General features: G+C 36.9%; 1 protein-coding gene across 1 annotated transcript in view; it reads left to right on the forward strand.

Moving 5' to 3' along the window:
• Positions 1-22,041, forward strand: part of RIMS1 (regulating synaptic membrane exocytosis 1) — a 600,042-nt gene that overhangs the window by 465,490 nt on the left and 112,511 nt on the right. The window contains exons 25-26 of the mRNA XM_055534784.1: positions 6,387-6,569; positions 7,619-7,731. Coding sequence (XP_055390759.1) covers positions 6,387-6,569; positions 7,619-7,731 — 296 coding nt within the window. The remainder of the gene's footprint in view (positions 1-6,386; positions 6,570-7,618; positions 7,732-22,041) is intronic.

Genomic DNA, 22,041 nt, shown 5'->3' on the forward strand with positions numbered 1-22,041 from the left:
TCCTTCAAGCTAGGCTTCAGGAGTACGTGATCTGAAAACTTCCAGATGTATAAGCTGGATTTAGAATGGCAGAGGAACCAGAGATCAAATTGCCAACATCCATTGGATCATAGAAAAAGAAAGGGAATCCCCCCACAAAAAAAAAGTCTACTTCTGTTTCACTGACTACACTAAAGCCTTTAACTGTCTTGATCACAACAATCTGTGGAAAATTCTTAAAGAGATGGGAATACCAGACCATCCACCATACCTGCCTCCAGAGAAACCTGTATGCAGATAATGAAGCAACAGTTAGGACCAAACGTGGACCAACAGACTGGTTCCAAATTGGGAAAGGAGTATGTCAAGGCTGTAGTCACCCTGCTTTTTTAACTTATATGCAGAGTACATCATGTAAAATGCAGTGATGGATGAATCACAAACTGGAATCAAGATTTCTGGAAGAAATATCAACAACCACAAATATGCTGATGATATTCCTTTAGTGGCAGAAAATGAAGAGGAATAAGAGCCTCTTGATGAGAGTGAAAGAGGAGAGTGAAAAAGCTGGCTTAAAACTCACCATTCAAGAAACTAATATCATGACATCTGGTCCCATCACTTCATGGTGAATAGATGGGGAAACAGTGGAAACAGTGACAGATTTTATTTTCTTGGGCTCCAAAATCATTGCAGATGGTGAGTGCATCCATGAAATTAAAAGATGCTTGCTCCTTGGAAGAAAAGCTATGACAGATCTAGACAGCATATTGAAAAGCAGAGATGTCACTTTGCTGACAAGGTTCATATATGGATGTTAGAGTTTAACCATAGAGAAGGCTGAGTGCTGAAGAATTGATGCTTTTGAATTATGGTGCTAGAAAATACTCTTGAGAGTCCCTTGGACTACCAGGAGTTCAGACAAGTCAATCCTAAAGGAAATCAACCCTGAATATTCAGTGGAAGGACTGATGATGACACTCACTTTATACAATTTAAAGTGAATTTTCCACTTTTTCTCCTCCCAAATAAACTCTAGAAGATACCTTCCGTAGGCAACTTTGAAATTTCAGACTCAGAACTTACATAGAGCACAGCAGCAGCAAGTGAGTACATCAGGATAATTCAGAAGGGATTGCTTTCCATTGCAGAATTCCTAGTTTGCCATAATGGCCTAGTAGAAACCAAGATTTCCTGAAAAAGTGAGAGTGTTTTTTGCTCAATACTTTGTTGGTTAATGCTTTAGCCACCTGATGAGAATAACTGGCTCGCTCATTGGGAAAGATCCTGATGCTAGGAAATATTGAGGGCAGGAGGAGAAGGAGGCCACAGAGGGTGAGATGATTGAATGGCATCACGGGCGCAATGAACATGAGTTTGAGCAAACTCAGGAAGATAGTGAGGGACAGGGCAGCCTGGCGTGCTGCAGTCTATGGGGTCACAAAGAGTTGGACACAACTTAGGGACTGAACAACAACAGCATGCATACATACATACATGCATACAAGCACTCATTCATACATAGGTGGACAGACAGAAATAGATACATGGCTAGCTAGCTAGATGGTAAATGAGAAGAATGTAATGAAAATACTGATTGTGTAACTGTTTACATTTTCTTTACTCTCAATAAATCTAATTATAATACAGTCTCTTTGCCAGGTTGTAAATTACTTAAGTTCCTCCCATTTATTTTCACAAGATTAAAAATTTTCCTCAAGTTACATATTCATTATATTCCATTGAGGCCTTTTTAATTCATTTAACAATTGCTAGTTAAATATCTACCATGTGTCATTTTCCAGAATCAATGAACAAGGTTTTTTGACAGTAAGATACAGTTTTACAAAATGTTAGATGATTCTAGAGTCAACTGACCGTGTTTTCCTCCAGATGAGGGATATTTGAGTGTCATGCCTGGCAACACTGAACACGTGTGTTGTTGCTGTTAGTGACTCAGTCGTGTCCAACTCTTTGCAACCCATGGACTGTAGCCCTCCAGGGTCCTCTGTCCATGTAATTCTCCAGGCAAGAATACTGAAGTGTGTTGCCATTTCTTTCTCCAGGGGATCTTCCCAACCCAGGGATCAAACCTGGGTGTCCTGCACTGCAGGCAGATTCTTTGCATTCTGAGCCACCACATGTGTGTGGATAATCACAAATCTCCCCTCCAGTAAGAAGAGAAGGGATTCCATTCCCCCTAGTCTCAAATGTTTGCTTAAGAAGAAGGAGAGTCGCTCAGTTGTGTCCGACTCTTTGCAACCCCATGGACTGTAGCCTACCAGGCTTCTCTGTCCATGGGATTTTCCAGGCAATAGTACTGGAGTGGATTGCCATTTCCTTCTCCAGGGGATCTTCCCAACCCAAGGATCGAACCCAGGTCTCCCGCATTGTAGACAGACGTTTTACCGTCTGAGCCACCAGGGAAGTCTAAGGGCCATATTCATATTACTCTTACCATTACTTACTTTTCTTGTAGGTTTCATGTAGAAAACTCAAGCCTGTTAGGTATTTGAATTTTTTTGATTATAATTAAAGCTCCTCATTGATTTTTATTAGAGTGTAAGTCACATGCTTAGCTTTCAAGGGAATTGATGAATAGCTCATTACAATAGAGGAATTGGCCTGGATTTTCTAGGTTTACGTTAGCACTCATTTCTTTTAACGATACCTTCTAAGTTGATGTTCAGCTACAGGTGAGTGAGGCCACAGTATGAATGCTGTGGACACTGATTCTTGGCCTCAGGAATTGACGGCAACCCAGAGTAGCCCCAGCACACAGACCCATCTTGGCCTCAGGCAGAATTTGCTGTGTGACGATCATAACTCTTAAGGCCCTTTGTTGGCCTCAAAAAAAGTGACCTTTTCAGGAATAGCTGTGTAATAAAATGTTTTGAAAGCTATGATAACCATTTCTAGATAGAGTAAAGGCAGAACTGATTTCTGACTTACATGCCTAACCATTGAAGTAGAGCTTCAGACCCTCTGAGGAAGCTCCTTAGTAAATAAATGTGTATCTTTTCACCCTCATGTGTGTTGAGCTTTGCGGACTGTTAGCACTGCTGCACGTCCTGCTCTGGGGACTTTTCTTCTTGTGGAACCTGCTTTCTGAATCCTGAGTGGGGGGGTGTTTGGTCAGGGTTGGTATTTAGAATTGCGTACACATTCATTTTCTGCTGTGCTGGTGCTCCTTGAAAAAGGCAGTCACCACGGGAGGAACCATGGTGACCTTAAGTACCTCATGCATGTCTATCCTTTAACAAGTAATTTTTTTAAAAAAGGACTCTACTTTTAAGCAGCAATAGAAGCAATGTACTGCAAGTCTCCTTGCAGCAACAGAAATGTCTAACAAGCTAAGATTTTGGTGGGGAAATATTAACTTTAGTTCAGGAACACTAGTCTTAAGTGAAGAGGGTAGGCAGGGGTTGAACTCAGCAGTAAATATTTAGAAACTCATTTGGAGATGGTGAACTGGAGTTGTAGCTAGATTGAATTCATATTTTGTTCTAGAACCCTCACTATTTTTATTTCAATAGTATGTTATGTGTAGACATATGAAGCAGAGTTGATGTTCATTAAATACCATTTTCCATATATTTTGTTCCTATAAACTCTCAAAATACGATTCTATTAAATCTTGTCAAACAATCTGTTACTGGACATGCATTTATGTTTTGTTTTGTAAGATGAACAATACATCGATATTACCATGTTTCATCTCATGATAATAGAAGCCAGTCCTGTCTCAAAGGCAGAAAAGAGAGCAGTGTTGGCGCTTCATATACTCTGTGGGTCCTGCCTTAATCAAGCTAGTTATTTGTCTTTTTGCAATTCACACTACAAGCCCCCAGTTTTCCCATCTATAACATAGGAATGACAATACTTTGAAGAGCTGTTGTGAGAATGCAAAAAAAGGACACATGTGTATGTATGTGATATGTACACCACAGCACATGCATGTACAGAGACAGACACGCTAGAGCCTGGCATATGCAGACAGCACCATGTGGATGCCTGGTGAGGAACACTTGCTCCCATCACCCTCCTTCTCCATCATTCACTCCCTGTCCATCCTCTGTCCTGCTCCTTGCTGGTCTCTTTCCCTCGGATACCTTTACTTTCTCAGCACATCCCATTTCATGGAAAAGTCTGGATTTCCTCCCATCTCACTCCTGGACCTCAGAATTTCCTGATTCACCCTCCTTCCTCTCCTATGAAACAAACTTGGCTCCACCATCTCTTTCTCCAAAGCCTGGCCCATCTCTCTCTAGCCCTTGCCTTGTCACTCCCCTCTGCCCCGCTCCTGTGATCCAGCCTCCTTTATCCTCAGGCGGAACAGTTTCCACTCCTTCTCGGAGTCCGTGCTTCCATACTAGTTATAGATGGCAGGGGGTGGGGGGGATCAGAAGCTGTTTTGTTCCTGAGGGACTTGTGATTGGTTTCAAAGGAAAAACAGCCCTGGCGCTAAGTAATTAACCCCCAACAGGGCACACTATTCCTGGGCCCTGAAAGCTCGTGGCTTGGGAGGATCTGTGTAACATTCATCGAGAAATGAATTTGCACTTATTTGCCCCTGAAATTACTTTTCTATATTTATACAAAATAAGTGGCAAATTAAATAGATAGATAGATATTTGACTATGTCTCAAGGCATGGGAGCTCTTAGTTCCCCAACCAGGAATTGAAACCATGCCCCCTTCAGTGGAAATGCAAAGTCTTCGCCACTGGACCACCAGCAAAATGTGCTTTTTATATTTTTGTCATTTACTTTATGGCCGTATAGACTCATATAATTTATTTACATTTCAGGTTGCATTTAGGAAGTTCTTTTAGTTTATGAATTGCATTAAGAAATGAAGCAAGATTTTAGTGAAATTGCAAGATCTGTGAAATTTGTCTGGACTAGGGTAAAAACTATATTATTAAACTTTCAAACCACATTAAAGTGTATTTTGTACAAGGGAGTGTTGAAGTTTATTCTCATGATAATGACTTTTAAAGAATAATAGATTAAAACTCATTATTTATCATTGGAAAGGACTTGATCATACCTTGATCCTTCCCATGTAAGTTAATTATATAGAGCTGAGTTCATGTGAGAAGTCAATCCAGAATGAATGAACAGTTTTGATACATGATGCCAGGGCTTTCCTCCATTAACTCAGAAATCAAAATGACCATCCAGGTTTCTGGATATGCCTTAGGGTCTGATGCAGCATTAATCCAGAGCTCAAAAAGGTTAAATGCACATTAGATACCTAAGCTGTACCTTTTTATGCTCTAAAATCTGACATTTTCCCATTTTATTGTTTGAAAATAGAGGATATACCCTGAATCAATATAATCACAGCTGCAAAAGATATTCTATTTAAGAGAAATATTGTCAATCCGAATGAAAGTTGAATAAAGCACTTGGTAATTAATGTATCACTACTTCCTGTAGTGATCAGTATGGATTCTTAACTCACCACTTTAAATTACTTAATTGAATATTACAGCATTGTTTTCAAAAGGATGAAGTGTTATTTCTTGGCTTCTGTGACTATGAAAAATAATACAGATTAGGTATTTTAAATGTGCACTTTATTTAAAATACAAAAAATGATAAATAAAGCAAAAATGTACATGTTTTAAAGAAGTGTATATATATAATATATACATACATCTATTCACATGTAAACATCAGTTTTTAATTCTTAATTCTTAATTTAGAAATTGGCTTCAGAATAATTTTGAACACTATATTAAAACAGCTGTCAATATATGAACAAATATCCTTTCTGATACTTTTATGCATTAGAGGATGTGTTTTTATCCATATATCAGCCACTCACATTTAGTCAGCTCAAAAGCAAAGAATTCTCTACCTTATATCATTTTAATTTGTTGATCTATTTAAATTAACCTCAGAAGACAGCTTCCCTTTGCTGTTTGGTAGGAACTTCCTATTGCAGAGTACAATTATGAACATTGTGAATGCGCTGAGTGTATTGCTCCTTTTGGAAGGCAAGTGCTTCAAGTTTCCCCCGGTTCATTGTCCTGATGGTGCTCACTCGTGCAGCCCTAATCTCTTTACTGAGGTCTTGGTCTCTGTGCTGCTGTGTTCCAGGCACCAGAGATCAGCTCAGTAAGACACAAGAGTCCGAAGTCTCGGCCCTGTGGGCCTTGAAGGCTTGTCTCCCTGGAGGAACCCAGATGGGTCCTCTCAGGACCACTGGGCGTGCACGTTCCCAATAACGCGTCGGTTTGATGTGAAGTCCCGTTCAGTAACATTGTGATGGGTTTGCTCCTGGGTTTTAAAAATCACTGTCTTGTACGAGTAACCAGGTTTTCCTTGGACAGATGTGCTGGTATCAAAGTGGATGTGACCTGCTGACTGAAGATCTTTTCTGACCCTAATGTTTTAGGGTTCTCCCACCATGTCTTTCTAGAAGGGGATACGCAGCCGCGAGAGCGACTGATCAGCCAGTCCTTAGGGGGAAACATCCCGCTCGCTCCCGCTCGAGCGAGCACCCTAGTGTCAGAACACTCTGCTCTATGCACCACCTTGCCCCCGGAGGGTCCGCGCCACCTTCTCCGCTCCTGACAAGGTCGCTGTTCAGTGTCTGCCTCCAGGTGTCGCTGTGGTGTCGTGCCTTCCTGAGCTCTCGCCACTGTCACTCATTACGGCACCATAGCTCTTGATCCTTTCTTTGTGACACTTAAACCCCTCCACATCCACCCTTGCCTGCATCTGCCTTCACTGTGCTGGTGACCTTCTCTTCTATACTTCCTGCCAACTAGCCATCACTGAAAACTGAACTTGCCTGTGTTACGTCCTTCCATCTGTTTGTGGCATATTCATATATACTTTTATTTTAATTATGTGAAATTCTTTATAAGAAATTGCCTGGAATTAAATGTATATTTGCTTTAAAATGTATAAGAGGAATTAGAAGGGAAAAAAAAGTCTTTCATCTTTGTTTACAAAATTCTGAGAGTGCTTTAAAGTTCTTAAGTATAAAAAAGAAGTTTGAATAACAGCAGATAGAGGTCAGCTTACTCCGGTACAGTAGTAATGTATCTGCACGCTTCTTAAATTTATATTTGTAATTTTGATCTGTTCCTCAGGATATTTCATAGCATGTGCCCAAGGTTCTTTTTATACATATCTTTTCAGACTTTTCCTATTTAAAAATAAATTGCAAGTGAATGGTAGCTTATAAAAGTCTGTAGCTATAACTACTCTCGTCACTTATATGGATTTAATTGTAGCAGTCTAACAGCCTTTCTTAAATAATTGACACACATTGTTAAGATTCAGAGGCTGTAAGTACATACATTCCGTCCAGTACTACCGAAAATGGATACCTGAACAGCAAGTCACAGCTTCATACACAGTTTATGAAAAGAAGTGTGTTCAGTTCTGCCCGGTCAGGAATTCATCCTGCAGCACTGTGGCGGAAATCTTTTCTCCTTTAGCTCCTTTTTTGGTCATAGTCATTTTATGCACACCATGTAAGATAATTTGATTTTACTTCAAAAGGCCCACTTAGGGGTTTTATGTCTCTTTTCATAGTAGCAGGAAGAAGTAAGGGATTTTTGTCGGGCCCTCCGGCGTTTCACAGTGTGACTTGTCCCTCTCTGTCTCCCCCCGCAGGACGCACCGGCAGGCGAGCCCCACCCGGTCCCCGCCCATGGACGCCGCCTTCAGCAGCCGCCGGGGCAGGCAGCTCCCGCAGGTGCCCGTGCGAAGCGGCAGCATAGAACAAGGTATCCACAGAGGGAGCCTGGCCAAAAGCCTGGGTTCGAGAAACCCCTCTTTATATATGCCTTCAGTTAACAGAATCATATTCTGGTTGCATGTAGTCGGATGAATCCTAAGAACTCAAGTTACCTTGAGCTTTATTCCCAGCACCTGGTTATAACAATTGGTGCCTCTGTGCTGTTTTTGCTAAGTGAGTGAATGAATAAATTTTAGATGGTCGGTTAAAAAAAAAAAGCGAGCCCTTAGAGATACTTCTTCCAACGGTACCAAGGAGAAAAAACAAAACTTTAAAGACCTCAGTACAATACGGTATTTTTGGTGTTAAAGGAAGACTTATTTAACCTTATTTTTAAAATATTTTTAAATGAAACAATCGTATTAAAGGCTTTGCTAGTGTTTTTTCATTTTAACTTACTTGCAATAGCTCGTATTTTTCATATGTCTGATGATTAAAAACTGACTTAGAAAACACATTTTAGGGTCTTTAAACAGTTAACTTCACTTAAATTTCCCTTATTTTAAGCATATACCCATTGTTTTTATCTTCTAGATAGAGAGGGGGTGGGAGTGGGGGATATATTTTCCTGGAAATTAAATTCAGTAAGCTACCTGGCCAAAAGTTAAACACAGTTGAAAGAGTCAGATTTCTTCATGTGACTCAAAGTGCCTTCCCATTTCTCAGTAAGTGAAATGATATGTTATCAGTAAATGTTATCATAAATTTCTTAAACAAGTTAGTGAAATAATGTTTAATTTGGGGTTGTAATGTGAATACAGTGGACTTATATTTAAAACATGTATTAAAAATCTTCATCCCTGTGAAAAACTGAAAGGTTAACATTTTGAATATTTTTTTCAACAGTGTTGATTGTTGTTGATGTAAAACTTGTATATTTCCTTCTATATTGCTGAATATGTGTTCTACTCACGTAAAGCACTTTGCTGAATGTATCATTGAAATATTAGTGGTCAAAAAAGATAAATATGTTTTTGCAAAGACTGATATGACAGAGTTTGTACACAGAATACTTGGTTATAAGAAAATTAGTGTAGATTTTAAGAAGTGTCATCTTATTGACAGAAAAATGTTGCTACAATAAATTCTGAATTTGTATTCTTTTTTAAAAATCATGCGTCCTGTTGATATGCCGTGCTTTAATATTCAGGGTCATTATAAGCTTATTCATTTAGCTAATCAGAAAAATAAAAGGCTATGTGAAACTCTGACTTTCTTTTCTAAAATAGCAATTAATTCATGGGAATTCTCAATTCATGTCTTTAACAAACTTTCTCTTATTTGGGAACATTTTGAGAAGATAATTCATAATTATTGTTATTAAGGCTGTAATTAGCAATAGTCGAAATGAAATTGTCTTAAAATTTATCTTAAAAAATGTGGTGTTTGTTTAAATTATCCAGTCACGGACTCCTGTTGCACAACCAAAAGAACTACAGGTTCTAGTGTTCAGCTGCAGACTCACTACTGGCCATAGTGTGCTAAAGATTGATATCCAAAAATCATGTGTTCCTAAAATTCTTTGCATTTCCTCCAGTTGCTAAAACACTTAAGATTCAAAAGCATATGAGGGTATTGAATATAACTCTCATATAGTGAGATTATAGTTTTATTAATCTATAGAAATAAGACTTGCTTCTACAAAGTAAGATGGAATGTATGCTAGACTTTGTGTTTTTTTTTTTTTAAACTCATGTTTCGTTGTTAATGTCAATCCACATTACTGCTTTATGATATTCGTATTCACAGTTGTCTTTCAGAGAAATCACCAATTTGTAAGGATTGAATTGAGGTGGGAAGAAAGGACTGACTGAGAATGAAATTGGTGGAGTTATTTTGATAGTTAGTATCACAAATATATTCCTAGCCACTTGCTATTTGAGGTTCCTAAAGCTCATCAAGAGTCGTATAGATACAACCTTTTAAAAATATAACAAGCATGTACTATTTTATCTGTGTATTCTATAATTAAAATGGATCTGATTTACTATCTGATGTTACTCTGTGCTTCAGGACATTGGTAAATGATGATACTGCCCACCTTCATCTTATTATGGATCTATTTCAAACTGAAGAGTTCACATGACATCTTTGTATTTCCTAGAATATGTTTTTAAAAATCAACATCTAATTTTATTCATGGGCTCAATAGAATTTAGCTCATTTTACTGAAGATGGAGTTCATTGATGTTCTTAAGGCGATATAATCATGTCATTTTTTTCTTTAATATTATATGTTAAAATTTACTTCTGTGTTCTGTGAAGACTAATGCCAAATGCAGTTTATTTACAATCAATGAAGGCCCTACCGTATTTGACTTCCTTCTTTCCAGTCTCATTTTATGTTTATTTTTACTTAAAAAAAAATTTTTAACAAAGGATAATTGTATTTTATTAAAAGAACTGAGTTGACAATTGGTTGGTAAGAGTGAATATTTCAAATGATTTAGATTCCTGAATAGTGTTATAACTTCTTGATGAACTTATAATTTTATTCATGCATAATTTCTGAATATAATTATCTGCATTATTGTGTTTAGGATCCATAGATTGCTTGGATGCTTATTTTCTTCATTGTAATTCAGTTCTACCATTCTCTCTCTTTGTACAATGAAAACTATATATATATATAAAAGGCTAATCTAACAAAACACATTTACTTAAACTTCTAAAAATGTATTTTAAAATTTCTTTTAAAAATTAGGAATGCTAGCCTATTTTCTACATGGAATCTGATTACGTTACAGTTAGGGAGGAAGCAGAGTTGTAGTTATGATGCAGATTTTGAGATAAAGTAGCTGAAAAAGTAGCCTTAACATTTAGGTAACTCTAAAGGTATGTGATAACTGAGAGCAGAGGCTTTCAGGAAACTCTGGGTATATTCCAATGTTGTATTCCAATGTAACCCAAGGTAGTGTGAGACGGAAAGCAAGATAATCAGTTGCATTAAAATGGATGGTTTCCTGAAGCCAACCAAGTGATGTTTTATATGTGTGTGCAGCATAGGGGTTTTTTTTTTTTAAGAGAATCTATTTAAAGATCATTCATAAACTGACACAATGTGCCAATTATTTTGTTGTTGTTGTTGTTCTGGTATTCTGCTACCTAACATTAATGGCACGCCCCTTCAAAATATCTAGATAGGCCATTGTTTCTCAGTAGTGGATGTGCCAACAAGGAGGTAGATAAATGCATAAGAAATGTGTGAGAAATATAGTCTCCAGAGAACATTTCACTTTGAAATAGTTTAATATAATTAATTTGAGAAGGAGGAAAGGATTACTTGAAGTAGAATGTATTTTTTTTCCAGGTGGAAAATGTTCTAGAATACTTTCCACAGTGAAAAGAAAATGCCTACGACCTACCAAAAAATGGAATTTATGTTTTCATTTATTATATACTATTTTAAATTATCTGAAAGGCTATCATTTTTGAAATTAAAATGTTAGTTTTGAATATTAAATATGCTTTTAAGTACATTTATAATAAACTGTCATGATATATTAAGATTAAAATGTCTTAGTTAAGTGGGTGCTGAAATATTGTGCAATTCTTCAAAGGCAAGAAAAGTAACACAAAATATACTTTTTCAAATTCTAAATATATTAATTTCCCAATGTTTATGCTTTTATTTAAAATCTTTAAATTGTTGCATTCATTCTTTCTTTGATTGATTTTAGTGCCATGTTTGAGACTTCTTCATGGTTTGTCATTAAAGTTTGTCATATCACATTATATGTTACATATTTTTATTATTCATGCCATTGTGTTGATTCACATTTCCATGTCTAACTATAAATTTGCTGATTTCTTTCTTTTGTTTCCATCATTATGTGCATTTAATTCATTGAAGAACAAGAAAAATATAACTCATCCACAAAAGGTAAATATTAACGTAACTTTTTAACAATTGAATATTGTTTCTTTTCTCTCATAGTATATGAGTTATGTAACTGCATTTTTTAAAATAATGAGCTACATTATTTAACAGATAGCTTTTTTGCCTGCATTGATTTTGTAGGACATTTGGTGTCAATTGTTTTGTATTGTGAGCAGTTCACATCAAAGAAGAGAGGATTAAAATTAAAAGTATTTTTGCTTCAAAATTTAATTTTTGACACTGACAACTAGAAAGCAGTTCTCTTTAGAAAAGAGTAGCATATTTATTTTATGTTTTTTGCATTCCCTTGCATTCATAGATACAGGGTTTAATGGTTACTGTCTATGATGCAAAGGAGTAGAAAATCCCTAGGTTTTCCTTCTAACCTTATGCAGTAACCTTATGGAATATTTGGCCCCCTGCAGTCATGTATTGGAAAGTGGCTGCCAGAATTCCTGCTCCTCTTGGCCCCAGGAGGGTTAGAACATCCATCAGTTCTTCCTTCTTGAGGGACACTGGAGGGAAACCGTTTATCCTGCTGTTTTGCCACCTTGCTGACCTGCCCTGGCCCTTCAAATCACATGTGATATTTGGTCTTTGTACTTGAATCTCATGTAGATGCAGACATCAACCCACTCTCATGTGCCATCTTATTAGATGTGACTATTAGCTTGATAGTTAAATATTTGAATGTGAGATTTCAGCTTAAAGAAATAATATTAGCAATGCTAAAATATTACATAATTTAACAAAAGTACCTTTGCTCCCTATTTGTAGCTTGATGATGTAATTTTTGTTCCCAGTAACTCTAAAAGTTAGTCCTGAGAGGACCTTTTGTGAAAGATAAAGCTCAGATTGAGAGAGGTTCAGAGATTTACCCATCCACTCTGGTGATGTGACATAGATTACAAGCCCATCTCCCACTTCGGACCACCTTCCTCTATACTTCATTGCATTCTATTTTAATAGGCACAAATCCCAAGTTTATATTCCTAACTTTGAGTACAGTGAAGTATGTGTTATATCTCTCAATGTCATAGATTGAAAATCGAGGTAATATTCAAGTACTTATATTAGTTTGAGTTTATGAAAATTTATTTATATTCTAGCACTTAATACATATTCTGACAAAGTGTCTGAAATACTAGGCAATGAACAGATATTAATAAAAATTAAATGTTATTCAGATCAAGATGTTATGAGATCCTAGGCTTTGGTCCCTAGATTTTTCATAGATTTCTGGCCATCTTGCATTCTTAATTCAGGTATCAGAAACACAAATTTAGGTTCAGTAGTACAAAAATGGCCAATGCATTTGTGCTTACATTCAGAAGAATTTGTTTAGACTTGCAAGATAAATTTTAGTATGCTAAAAGATGTTATGTTGGAGATGGGTCAATGACCTCATTCACTTAGCCGAAAATAAGTATAATAATTGTTCAGTTGGAGAGCTCTTCCCCCTATATTATAGCTAGCCAAAGCTTTAATTTACTAATCAAAACAGTGCAACATTGATGGGTTGTACAACTATAAGTGTAGGAAGTATGGACCTCTGCAGCCTCACTGCAGAGCATGTCAGGTGGTTACATTTTAACAAGGTCGTTTTTGTCCTAACTGAGGTGTGTCATCATTCTTCCAAGTCTTCCTGGGACAGGGATGTAGATAAGCTTCATGGCATGTACCATGTGACTGAAAACAATCGAAGAGACTTGTTTCCAAATGCAGCCAGTAAGGCAGAGAGCAGTCCAGGATGCTGCATTTCTCTCCTGGGATTTAAGGGAGCCACAGCTTAGCCATGAAAAGCGTGGGCAACCTGGAAAAGATATAAGCAAATTCAAGAAATTTCTTTTGAGTCAGATTGTAGGTTCACCTGCCCCATAGGAAAGAAAACGTTTTATTTTGCATAGAAACCCTGCTGCTGTGAGCTGACCTTTCTGAGGTCGACTGTATTTAGAATTAGGTTATCCTGAGTGCTCCCTGAGTGGTAGGTACTGCCTTAACTGCAGGAGATAACAGCCAGCAGGCTTACAGGACCCCTAGTGAGAGGTGGCTTTTGATGAATTGCAGACAAATTTGTAAGATGTTTCCAGTTTGTCCAGGATTTATGAGGTTTCATAAGACACAAGATTTTCAGTGCTAAAACCAGGAAAGCTCTGGGCAAGATCACCAGGTCACCCTACCCAAAGGGGACGTAGGGGACCAGTATATAATTTTCAAGCGTATTTTGTAAAACACATCCAGAGAGGTATAATATACTGAACATTTGTAATATGAGTTAGAGATTATAGGGCACTTCCTCTAGGTCAGTGTCTTGACTAAGAGGGTCATCTCTTCATCTCATCATATTTCTGCCCCAACTTGAGACATAACTATCCGTAGCCTCATTTATCAACTGAGGGAGTTACAGCATAGAGAGATGCAGAGCCAGACCCCAGGTCAGCTGCTCATTGGGGAAGTGCTTGGCCAGGAATCGGGGCTTGAGCCTCACTTTGGAGCCCTTGTGCTGAACCACTTTGCTCGGCCGCCTCTCCCACATTCAGCACTGACCAAGCACCCACTGAGGGCTGACACTGCATAATCAGGGTAATGACCCAGGACAAGCCGAAGGAAGGTGTAGTGATTCCTCTTATAGAAAGAGGGCAGAGGATGCCCGGAAGAGCAGAGCTGCTGCAGGACACAGCTGGACCGTGAAGCCGCAGCCCGCGTCCTGGCCACTCCCTCGGGTCACGGTCACCTCCTCCTCCCGTGGAGGAGGCCCACTCAGGGGCCCTGCTGCCCCCTGTGACCCAGTTTTATATCACTCAGCCAGATCTTCCAATCCCTGGCTTGCTCTTCAAGCGAACCCTGAGAAAAGGAAACCACTGTATTCGGACTAAGATGACGCCGTCCCGCGTTGAAAAGTTAACTGAGGAAATAGAAACGTTCACACCAGCTTGTTTACCTCTTTCCCACCTCCTCTTTGTATGTTGGAAGCTCAGGTACCCTGTCTTTCTAGGATTCACAGACTGTTTTATAGGCATATTTTAAATCCTTCCTTCTCAAAGTAAGCCAATTTTTCCCTCTCTGCTACATTTCTTGGACAGTTTTAAAGAGCCCATGCATGTAGTTTGGGGGCATCGAAATAATGATATAAGAAGATCAAAACAGAACCAGAAATTAAAAGGCTTCAGGTGAGAAAAAATGTTATTATCATAATAAGTTTCTAATTTATATGCCTTTAAGATAGGATCTCTAAAGTACATTAACTTTTTGCCTTTTGGAAGCAATTTGAAACAATAACAAAACCTATTATACTGTCTTTTCTACAAGTAGACTTCCCTTTATCATAAGAAATGTGTAGTTTACCCATAGGGAGAATGAAGTGCAATTAGAGTTCAAGTAACTAAAGGGTTTGAAAAGGAATGAGCTAGCATCTGTTTTGTGGTCCTGTTTAACTAATAAAATATATAATAATTATTGTAAGCAGGTCATAAGGGCCATTTAAGGATTATTTCTAGTCAACTGAATTTTTAAACTTCTGTTAGAAAAATGCTCCAATAAATTATCTGTCTCTTCTTTTTGAAGGGTTGACAAGAGTAGTTTGAATGGCAAGCACTCAACCTATAATCTTTATGGAACTATTAGCATTAATAATTCAGATTAAAAGTGAAAAACATCATTTTAATGGTTTTATGTTATATTGTTTATTGTTTATGGAGTTGCTTTTGAAACATGTTATAGGAGAAAAATCATGTCTCTTGGCTTTTGCCAATATAAGTAAACTAATTTATTTGTGAATCCATGGAGGCAGAATTATTTTAACTGTCATTATGTAGAAAAGGATTTTGGCTTTATTCACATTTTTCTTAACTGCATATTACCCAGGTGATTCATTTGATGTTACTGTGTGTAAAGATTTCAAGTTATTTAATCTTCTAGGGCTTTGCTTTTCTTGAACACTTATGATGAATATTCATGAATGTTTAGTCATAAACATTTAGAGCTCTGTTAGTAAAAGCATCAAACTGGTCCATTTCTCTTTTTGTCACAAACCTATAACTATGTTTGTCATTCTAGCCTTCTTTTTTTGTTTGTTTGTTTTAGATTACTGTCTTTATTTTTTTTTCTTTTTTAGTTTAAATTTATTTATTTTAATTGGAGGCTAATTACTTTACAATATTGTATTGGTTTTGCCATACATCAACATGAATCCGCCACGGTTGTACACGTACTCCCAATCCTGAACCCCTCTCCCACCTCTAGCCTTCTTTTTAAACTTTAGGGACATATGAAAGTGGTCCATGTACAGTAGTTCTGAACTCTTGGTTTGGACCCATTTTTTTCTGTTCTGTTGATTCAAATGTGATGCTTTATAATAGTATTAAAGACTTGTAAAGTTTTGAAGTATTTAACACTTGAATTGACCAGGTGTCAGTTTGCCAGAAATGCACCCTTGAGGGAGAAGAGTTTTGCTCCTTCCTCCCTGATTCTGCGAGAAGATAAAAGGTGGATGTCTAGCCATGAATAGACCTTTTGGGTTTTCTCCTCTAAAGCTGTATATTTCCCCTAAATACTGTAATTTTGTTTTGTAAACTTTAAAATTTGTCAACACTTTTTGCAAAAAAGAAAGGAGACATTAAATTTAGTAGTTATGCCACATCAAACCTTTCAAGATAGATTCTGTTGCCTCCAGTGTAATTGGATTAACAAAAAATGATGGATAAACATGTTAAGAGATCCTGGGGATGAACAGTGTGACCCTTTGTGTTCCCAGAGAAGCCTTAAGTCCTTGGACTACTCTCAAGAAGATTGTGTTCTATGCAGTGCCTTGTAAGGAGGATAGTGCTTGCTCTCAAGACAGACATAAACATAAAAAGCTATTTAAACCTGTGTAACAAAAGGGCAGGGTCACATGACAGATTTTTCATTTGACTTTCTCATCTGCCCAGTATCAGATTAATATTTTCACTGTTACTCTGGGGCTTGGCTATATAGACACTGAAAGTGATATATGGGGCTGGAAATCCTGAACTTTGTTTTAGATAGTTGAGTGAAAATCAGCTAAAACAGGAGATGACCTTGGGGTTTTGGCTTCAGACAAAAGAGATTTAAGTGATAATACATAGAAGTTACCTATTTCCTCTAAATCAATATTCCATTTCAATTTTCTATGCCAAAACACAGCCTCTTTTCAAATTCTTAAAGGCGATATGGTTCTTTTTACTTTGCATGTGTTATTTACTTGTTATATTTTATCTTTCTCATCCTGGATAGACAGTATCTTTTATTTTATTGTTTATGTTACTGTAGCATAATCCTTAACATCCAAGAGAATCATGAAAGGGCACATTTCTCCCCTTGCAAATTGAAATTCATTTTATTCTAGGAAAATGACCCAGAATATGGGCATTGCTGTATAGTCATAATATTTTAAATATTTACTCCTTAGATACACATATTCTATATGTCGAGGCAAGAGAAGTGGGTATGTGGGTATTGTATCAAAGTTGCTTATTATGCTTGTATGACTCCAAAGATAAGGATGGACGTAAAAAGACTGCTTTATCTTTTAAAAAAATGATAAAAAATAACCAAATATAACTGGTAATTTTTGCCCCTTAATTTCTATGGTTTTGGTAAATTGGCAAACAAAGAAAATAGTAAAAATGCTGGAAATTCGGGCAAACAAAAAAAAAAGTAAAAATGCTGGAATTCGTTAGTCGAGCAAGAGACAAAGTTGTTAGCTTCCTATTTTTTAAAAATATTGGAAAAATGTCAAAATTTATTGAAACGGTGCAGAGTCAGAATCTACAACAGCAGGAAGTTACTCTAAGTGATGTCTTAGAGTTTCCATTTTCTTTACAAGTGAAAACTCCATAAAGGTGAGATGTCAGGACTGATCAAGTTCACACTGATGAATGGTGTGTGTCTGAGGTTTTAATCTCTGCCAAGTATTTTTGAGTCCTGAGTTCTTACCATTTTACCCCATTGCTTCCAGGCGTGTGGAGAATGTTCCTACATCTTAACAGTTTGCGTTCCTCTAAAGTCTAAAAACCCATGTGTAGAGATAAGTTTTGCAGTCTTGAATTTCCTAATATAAAATCATCTTCCTTTCTCTTCAGGCTGTGTATACCTTACAAAGTTTACAGATTCAGTCAGCTCATGTTTTTTCATCTTTTATTACTTTCTAATCTCCACATTTCCTGGTACATTGTTCATTGTATTTGAGTGCCCACCAGGAGTGATTTGTAAAAATAAATGCTTCAGAGAAGGGCTTTCCTCAGGGCTGTCAGTAACAGGCATTGCAGATATCTCATTCATATGTTTAATTCTGACAGCTTTCAGGCCTGGGGTCATTTATCACTTTGAGACACATTAGATCCAGATCAGGGCTTCACAGTCGCCAAACTCGTTTTGATGCAAAGGCACTAAAATTTCATAAAGTGTGGTAGCAAGCTTTAGACAAGGTTGTTATCCTGTACAAATGTTACTATGTTTTACTTTTCACACATGTGCTAGCTAATCTTGTTATAAAAAAAAAATACTCAATAGCCTTTTTGCTGCTAAGTTGCTTCAGTCGTGTCCGACTCTGTGCGACCCCATAGACGGCAGCCCACCAGGCTCCCCCATCCCTGGGATTCTCCAGGCAAGAGTACTGGAGTGGGGCGCCATTACCTTTTTACTTTAATATATTTAATAATACAGAAATTTTCATTACCTCTATTCCCTTTTATACTTGTATTTCACCTAGAATACTTGAAAATGTAGGTTTAGCAATAAATTGTATGGATTGTCTGTTTCGCCTATAAACACAAACATTTGAAATTGCAAATTCATGTTAATTTCTAGATGCACAGGGAGAAATGTGAAAGACTTAAGGAATTTGAAGAGCAGAACAAATTTTTATCTACATAATTGTAAATTCAAGAATAATATATAAAATATATTTATGAAAATTTAATGTTTAAATAATAATTATCTTACATTACACAGGGCCATGATATTTACAGTGTTTTAAAGCAGGTCATGAACGTCTACCAGGTCAAAGGAGTTTCCCCAAAAACTGCATTTCTCTTCGGAAGAGGTGATACCTTCAAAATTTTTCAGTGATGGATTAGGGAAGACTTATTAATGATTCTTTAGCTTTATTTTAAGTCATAAGCCTCTTTAATAATCTTATGAAAGGATAGATCTAGAAAAGTGCATATAGGTCCAAACGCAATATTTGCAAATGATTGTAGCTTCTTCATAGTTTCTCCCAAGATCACCTATAATACTGGATTAAGAATTCACAGCACAACATGGAGCATGAAAATATAAGTAATTATATTACTCTGTCTTTACCTTTAATAATATCTAATATTTTCCATTAAAAAAACTCTAGTAAATCTCACCCTTTGTGTTCCAATCAGTTATCCTTGTTGAATTTAGAAGACAAGAAATGATTTCACAAGTTTTTTTTTTAACTTAAACTTTTTTTAAATTTTATTTTACTTTTTAACTTTACAATATTGTATTACTTTTGCCATATATCAAAATGAATCCACCACAGGTATACACGTGTTCCCCATCCTGAACCCTCCTCCCTTCTCCCTCCCCATACCATCCCTCTGGGTCGTCCCAGTGCCCCAGCCCCAAGCATCCAGTATCGTGCATCGAACCTGGACTGGCGACTCGTTTCATATATGATATTATACATATTTCAATGCCATTCTCCCAAATCATCCCACCCTCTCCCTCTCCCACAGAGTCCAAAAGACTGTTCTATACATCAGTGTCACTTTTGCTGTCTAGTATACAGGGTTATTGTTACCATCTTTCTAAATTCCATATATATGCGTTAGTATACTGTGTTGGTGTTTTTCTTTTTGGCTTACTTTACTCTGTATAATAGGCTCCAGTTTCATCCACCTCATTAGAACTTAAACTCTAAGAAAAGTTCTAAACTTTCCTTTTTTTTTTAAGAATTTTATTTTATTTAAATATAAATTTATTTATTTTAATTGGAGGATAATTACTTTACAATATTGTATTGGTTTTGCCATACATTGACATGTTGAGTTGATATTTGATACAAGTACATTCATTGGATAAAAATGTCAGAGTTTAAAATTAACTGAGGGTTTAAAGTTGATCTAAAGAAAACAGATGAAATTCAATAAATATCTTTTAGGAAAATTAATACCTGCTTTTTAAAAGACATAATTTATTTAACATCAGACACATCAGTCAGCTTGTAGAAAGCATAGTGAAAAATTCTGGCTTTTTAAAAAAAGCTTCTGTATAAAATTACAATGTTAATTATACTCTAGTGGCTAGGGGAAATGAATTATATTACTATCACTCTATGGGAATTATAACTGAAGCTATATTTTCATTAAAATACTAAGTGAAATTATGTGATAATTACATTTGTTGTAAAACATGAGCAAGGTTATTTAACTCTCTAGTATGTGGCAGTATTGAAATTAAAAAAAAATTAAAACCCAGATGTTCTCCAAATTTAAAATCTTTTTAAAAAGGAATAGTGACTGGCATTTTGATGATTTGTTAGTTTCCAATGCTACCAGTATTCAGAGTGCTCCCAAAATGTAAATTTAATGCTAGGATTTATGGAAGAATTAGAAAATATTTTATTTCATATTTTAATTTTGCTATTAGCATTAACATTGTTAATATAAAAAATTTAATAATGAATAATCATTCTTTTCAAAGTAAGATATTTGAGCTGTCTGGGCTGTGGTTAATTTTACTTTTAACTGCTTACTGAAGAGTTAATCACATTCCAAGGATTTATTTCTAATCATTACCAAGTATATTACTCTCTCTATAAATCATGTACATTAATAATCATGTGTTCTTTATCAATTTGTGATAAATGTTCTATTTTAGCTGATAAATTTTCTTACTATTTAGATTGACACATCAATAATCCAGAATTGATGTCATTTCATTCCATAACGTACAGTTGAAAAATAAAATGTACAATACACAAAATATGTAGAAAAGCTAACACACAGAAGTCGCTCAGTCGTGTCTGACTCTTTGCAACCCCATGGATTGTAGCCCACCAGGCTCCTCGGTCCATGGGATTTTCCAGGCATGAATACTGGAGTGGGTTGCCGTTTCCTTCTCCAGAAAAGCTAAAGAACTGCCCAATTCATACTGAAGCCTCTTCATTGATGTTTACAAAAAGCAATTTTACTGCAACATGACGACTTGTATCAAGAGTTTTTGTAGAATACACACTAATGTGCACACCATCCGGAAATAAAGAGAAATACTCTTTAAAAATGTGAATTACATGTAATTACCTGACTTTTTTATATAAGTGAACAATAAGCTGTTTGCATTTCACTTCTGATCTTGGAATCCGAGAGCAAGCACAGAGGACATAGAGACGATATTACTGCTGATGAGGCAAGGGTGTCCAGTCATGATTTTGAAAAGAAAAGGATTTGGAGATTTTCTTTCTTTGACAGCTTAAAGGATGTCAACTTTCACTTCTTTAGGAATAAAGATAGTATATTAATCACTTAATCACTTTTGGGAGGTCAGAGTGAAGTCATTGAACCATTGTAGGATTCAGTTTGTTGTTGGTATTTTTTAAAGTCGTTAAAAACCCTGCCACTGCTGCTGCAGTTCGCCTTTGGTATCCGCCGTGGCCCTGTCCTACCTCTGAAAGCAGAAGGGCACACAGCCCTTGCCACCAGCAGGTCCTCCTGAGAGCGATACAACACAGACAACAGCCTCTTCCGGTGCGCGGGAGGCGGGGGATAAGACCGCATTTAATAAAGGGAAAGAAAAAGAAATGAGAGTAAGAAAGAAAGGAAATCTCATTTCTTTTTGTAAACTTTAGAAAAGCCTTCAGAATTGCTAGTCTGGATGGAGTTGCCTTTAGAAAAGAATAAAAACGAAATATAGCTGGAGATATGCTGCTGCTGCTGCTAAGTCGCTTCAGTCGTGTCCGACTCTGTGCAACCCCACAGACAGCAGCCCACCAGGCTCCCCCGTCCCTGGGATTCTCCAGGCAGGAACACTGGAGTGGGTTGCCATTTCCTTCTCCAATTCAGTGAAAAGTGAAAGTGAAGTCGCTCAGTCGTGTCTGACTCTTAGCGACCCCATGGACTACAGCCTACCAGGCTCCTCCGTCCATGGGATTTTCCAGGCAAGAGTACTGGAGTGGGGTGCCATCGCCTTCTCCGTGGAGATATGTAGCTGATGACAAACCAGCCTGTCTGTAGGGTCTTCCAGGTGTATTAGATGGAAAGCCATCCTTCATTCTTAGGGATGAAAAACCTGGTCTTCTCTAAGGGACAATTGTAACCTTGCGTGTACTTTGCTAATCACACATCACCTTCAATCTGAAGCATCTTCCTTAATTTTTCCATGACTTTTTGGCCACCCTGCTGTGTGTTTCTCAGGCCCACCCCAGGAATT

The sequence above is a fragment of the Bubalus kerabau genome, chromosome 9 (genome assembly GCF_029407905.1).
Source record: "Bubalus kerabau isolate K-KA32 ecotype Philippines breed swamp buffalo chromosome 9, PCC_UOA_SB_1v2, whole genome shotgun sequence".
Taxonomy (NCBI): Eukaryota; Metazoa; Chordata; class Mammalia; order Artiodactyla; family Bovidae; genus Bubalus; species Bubalus kerabau.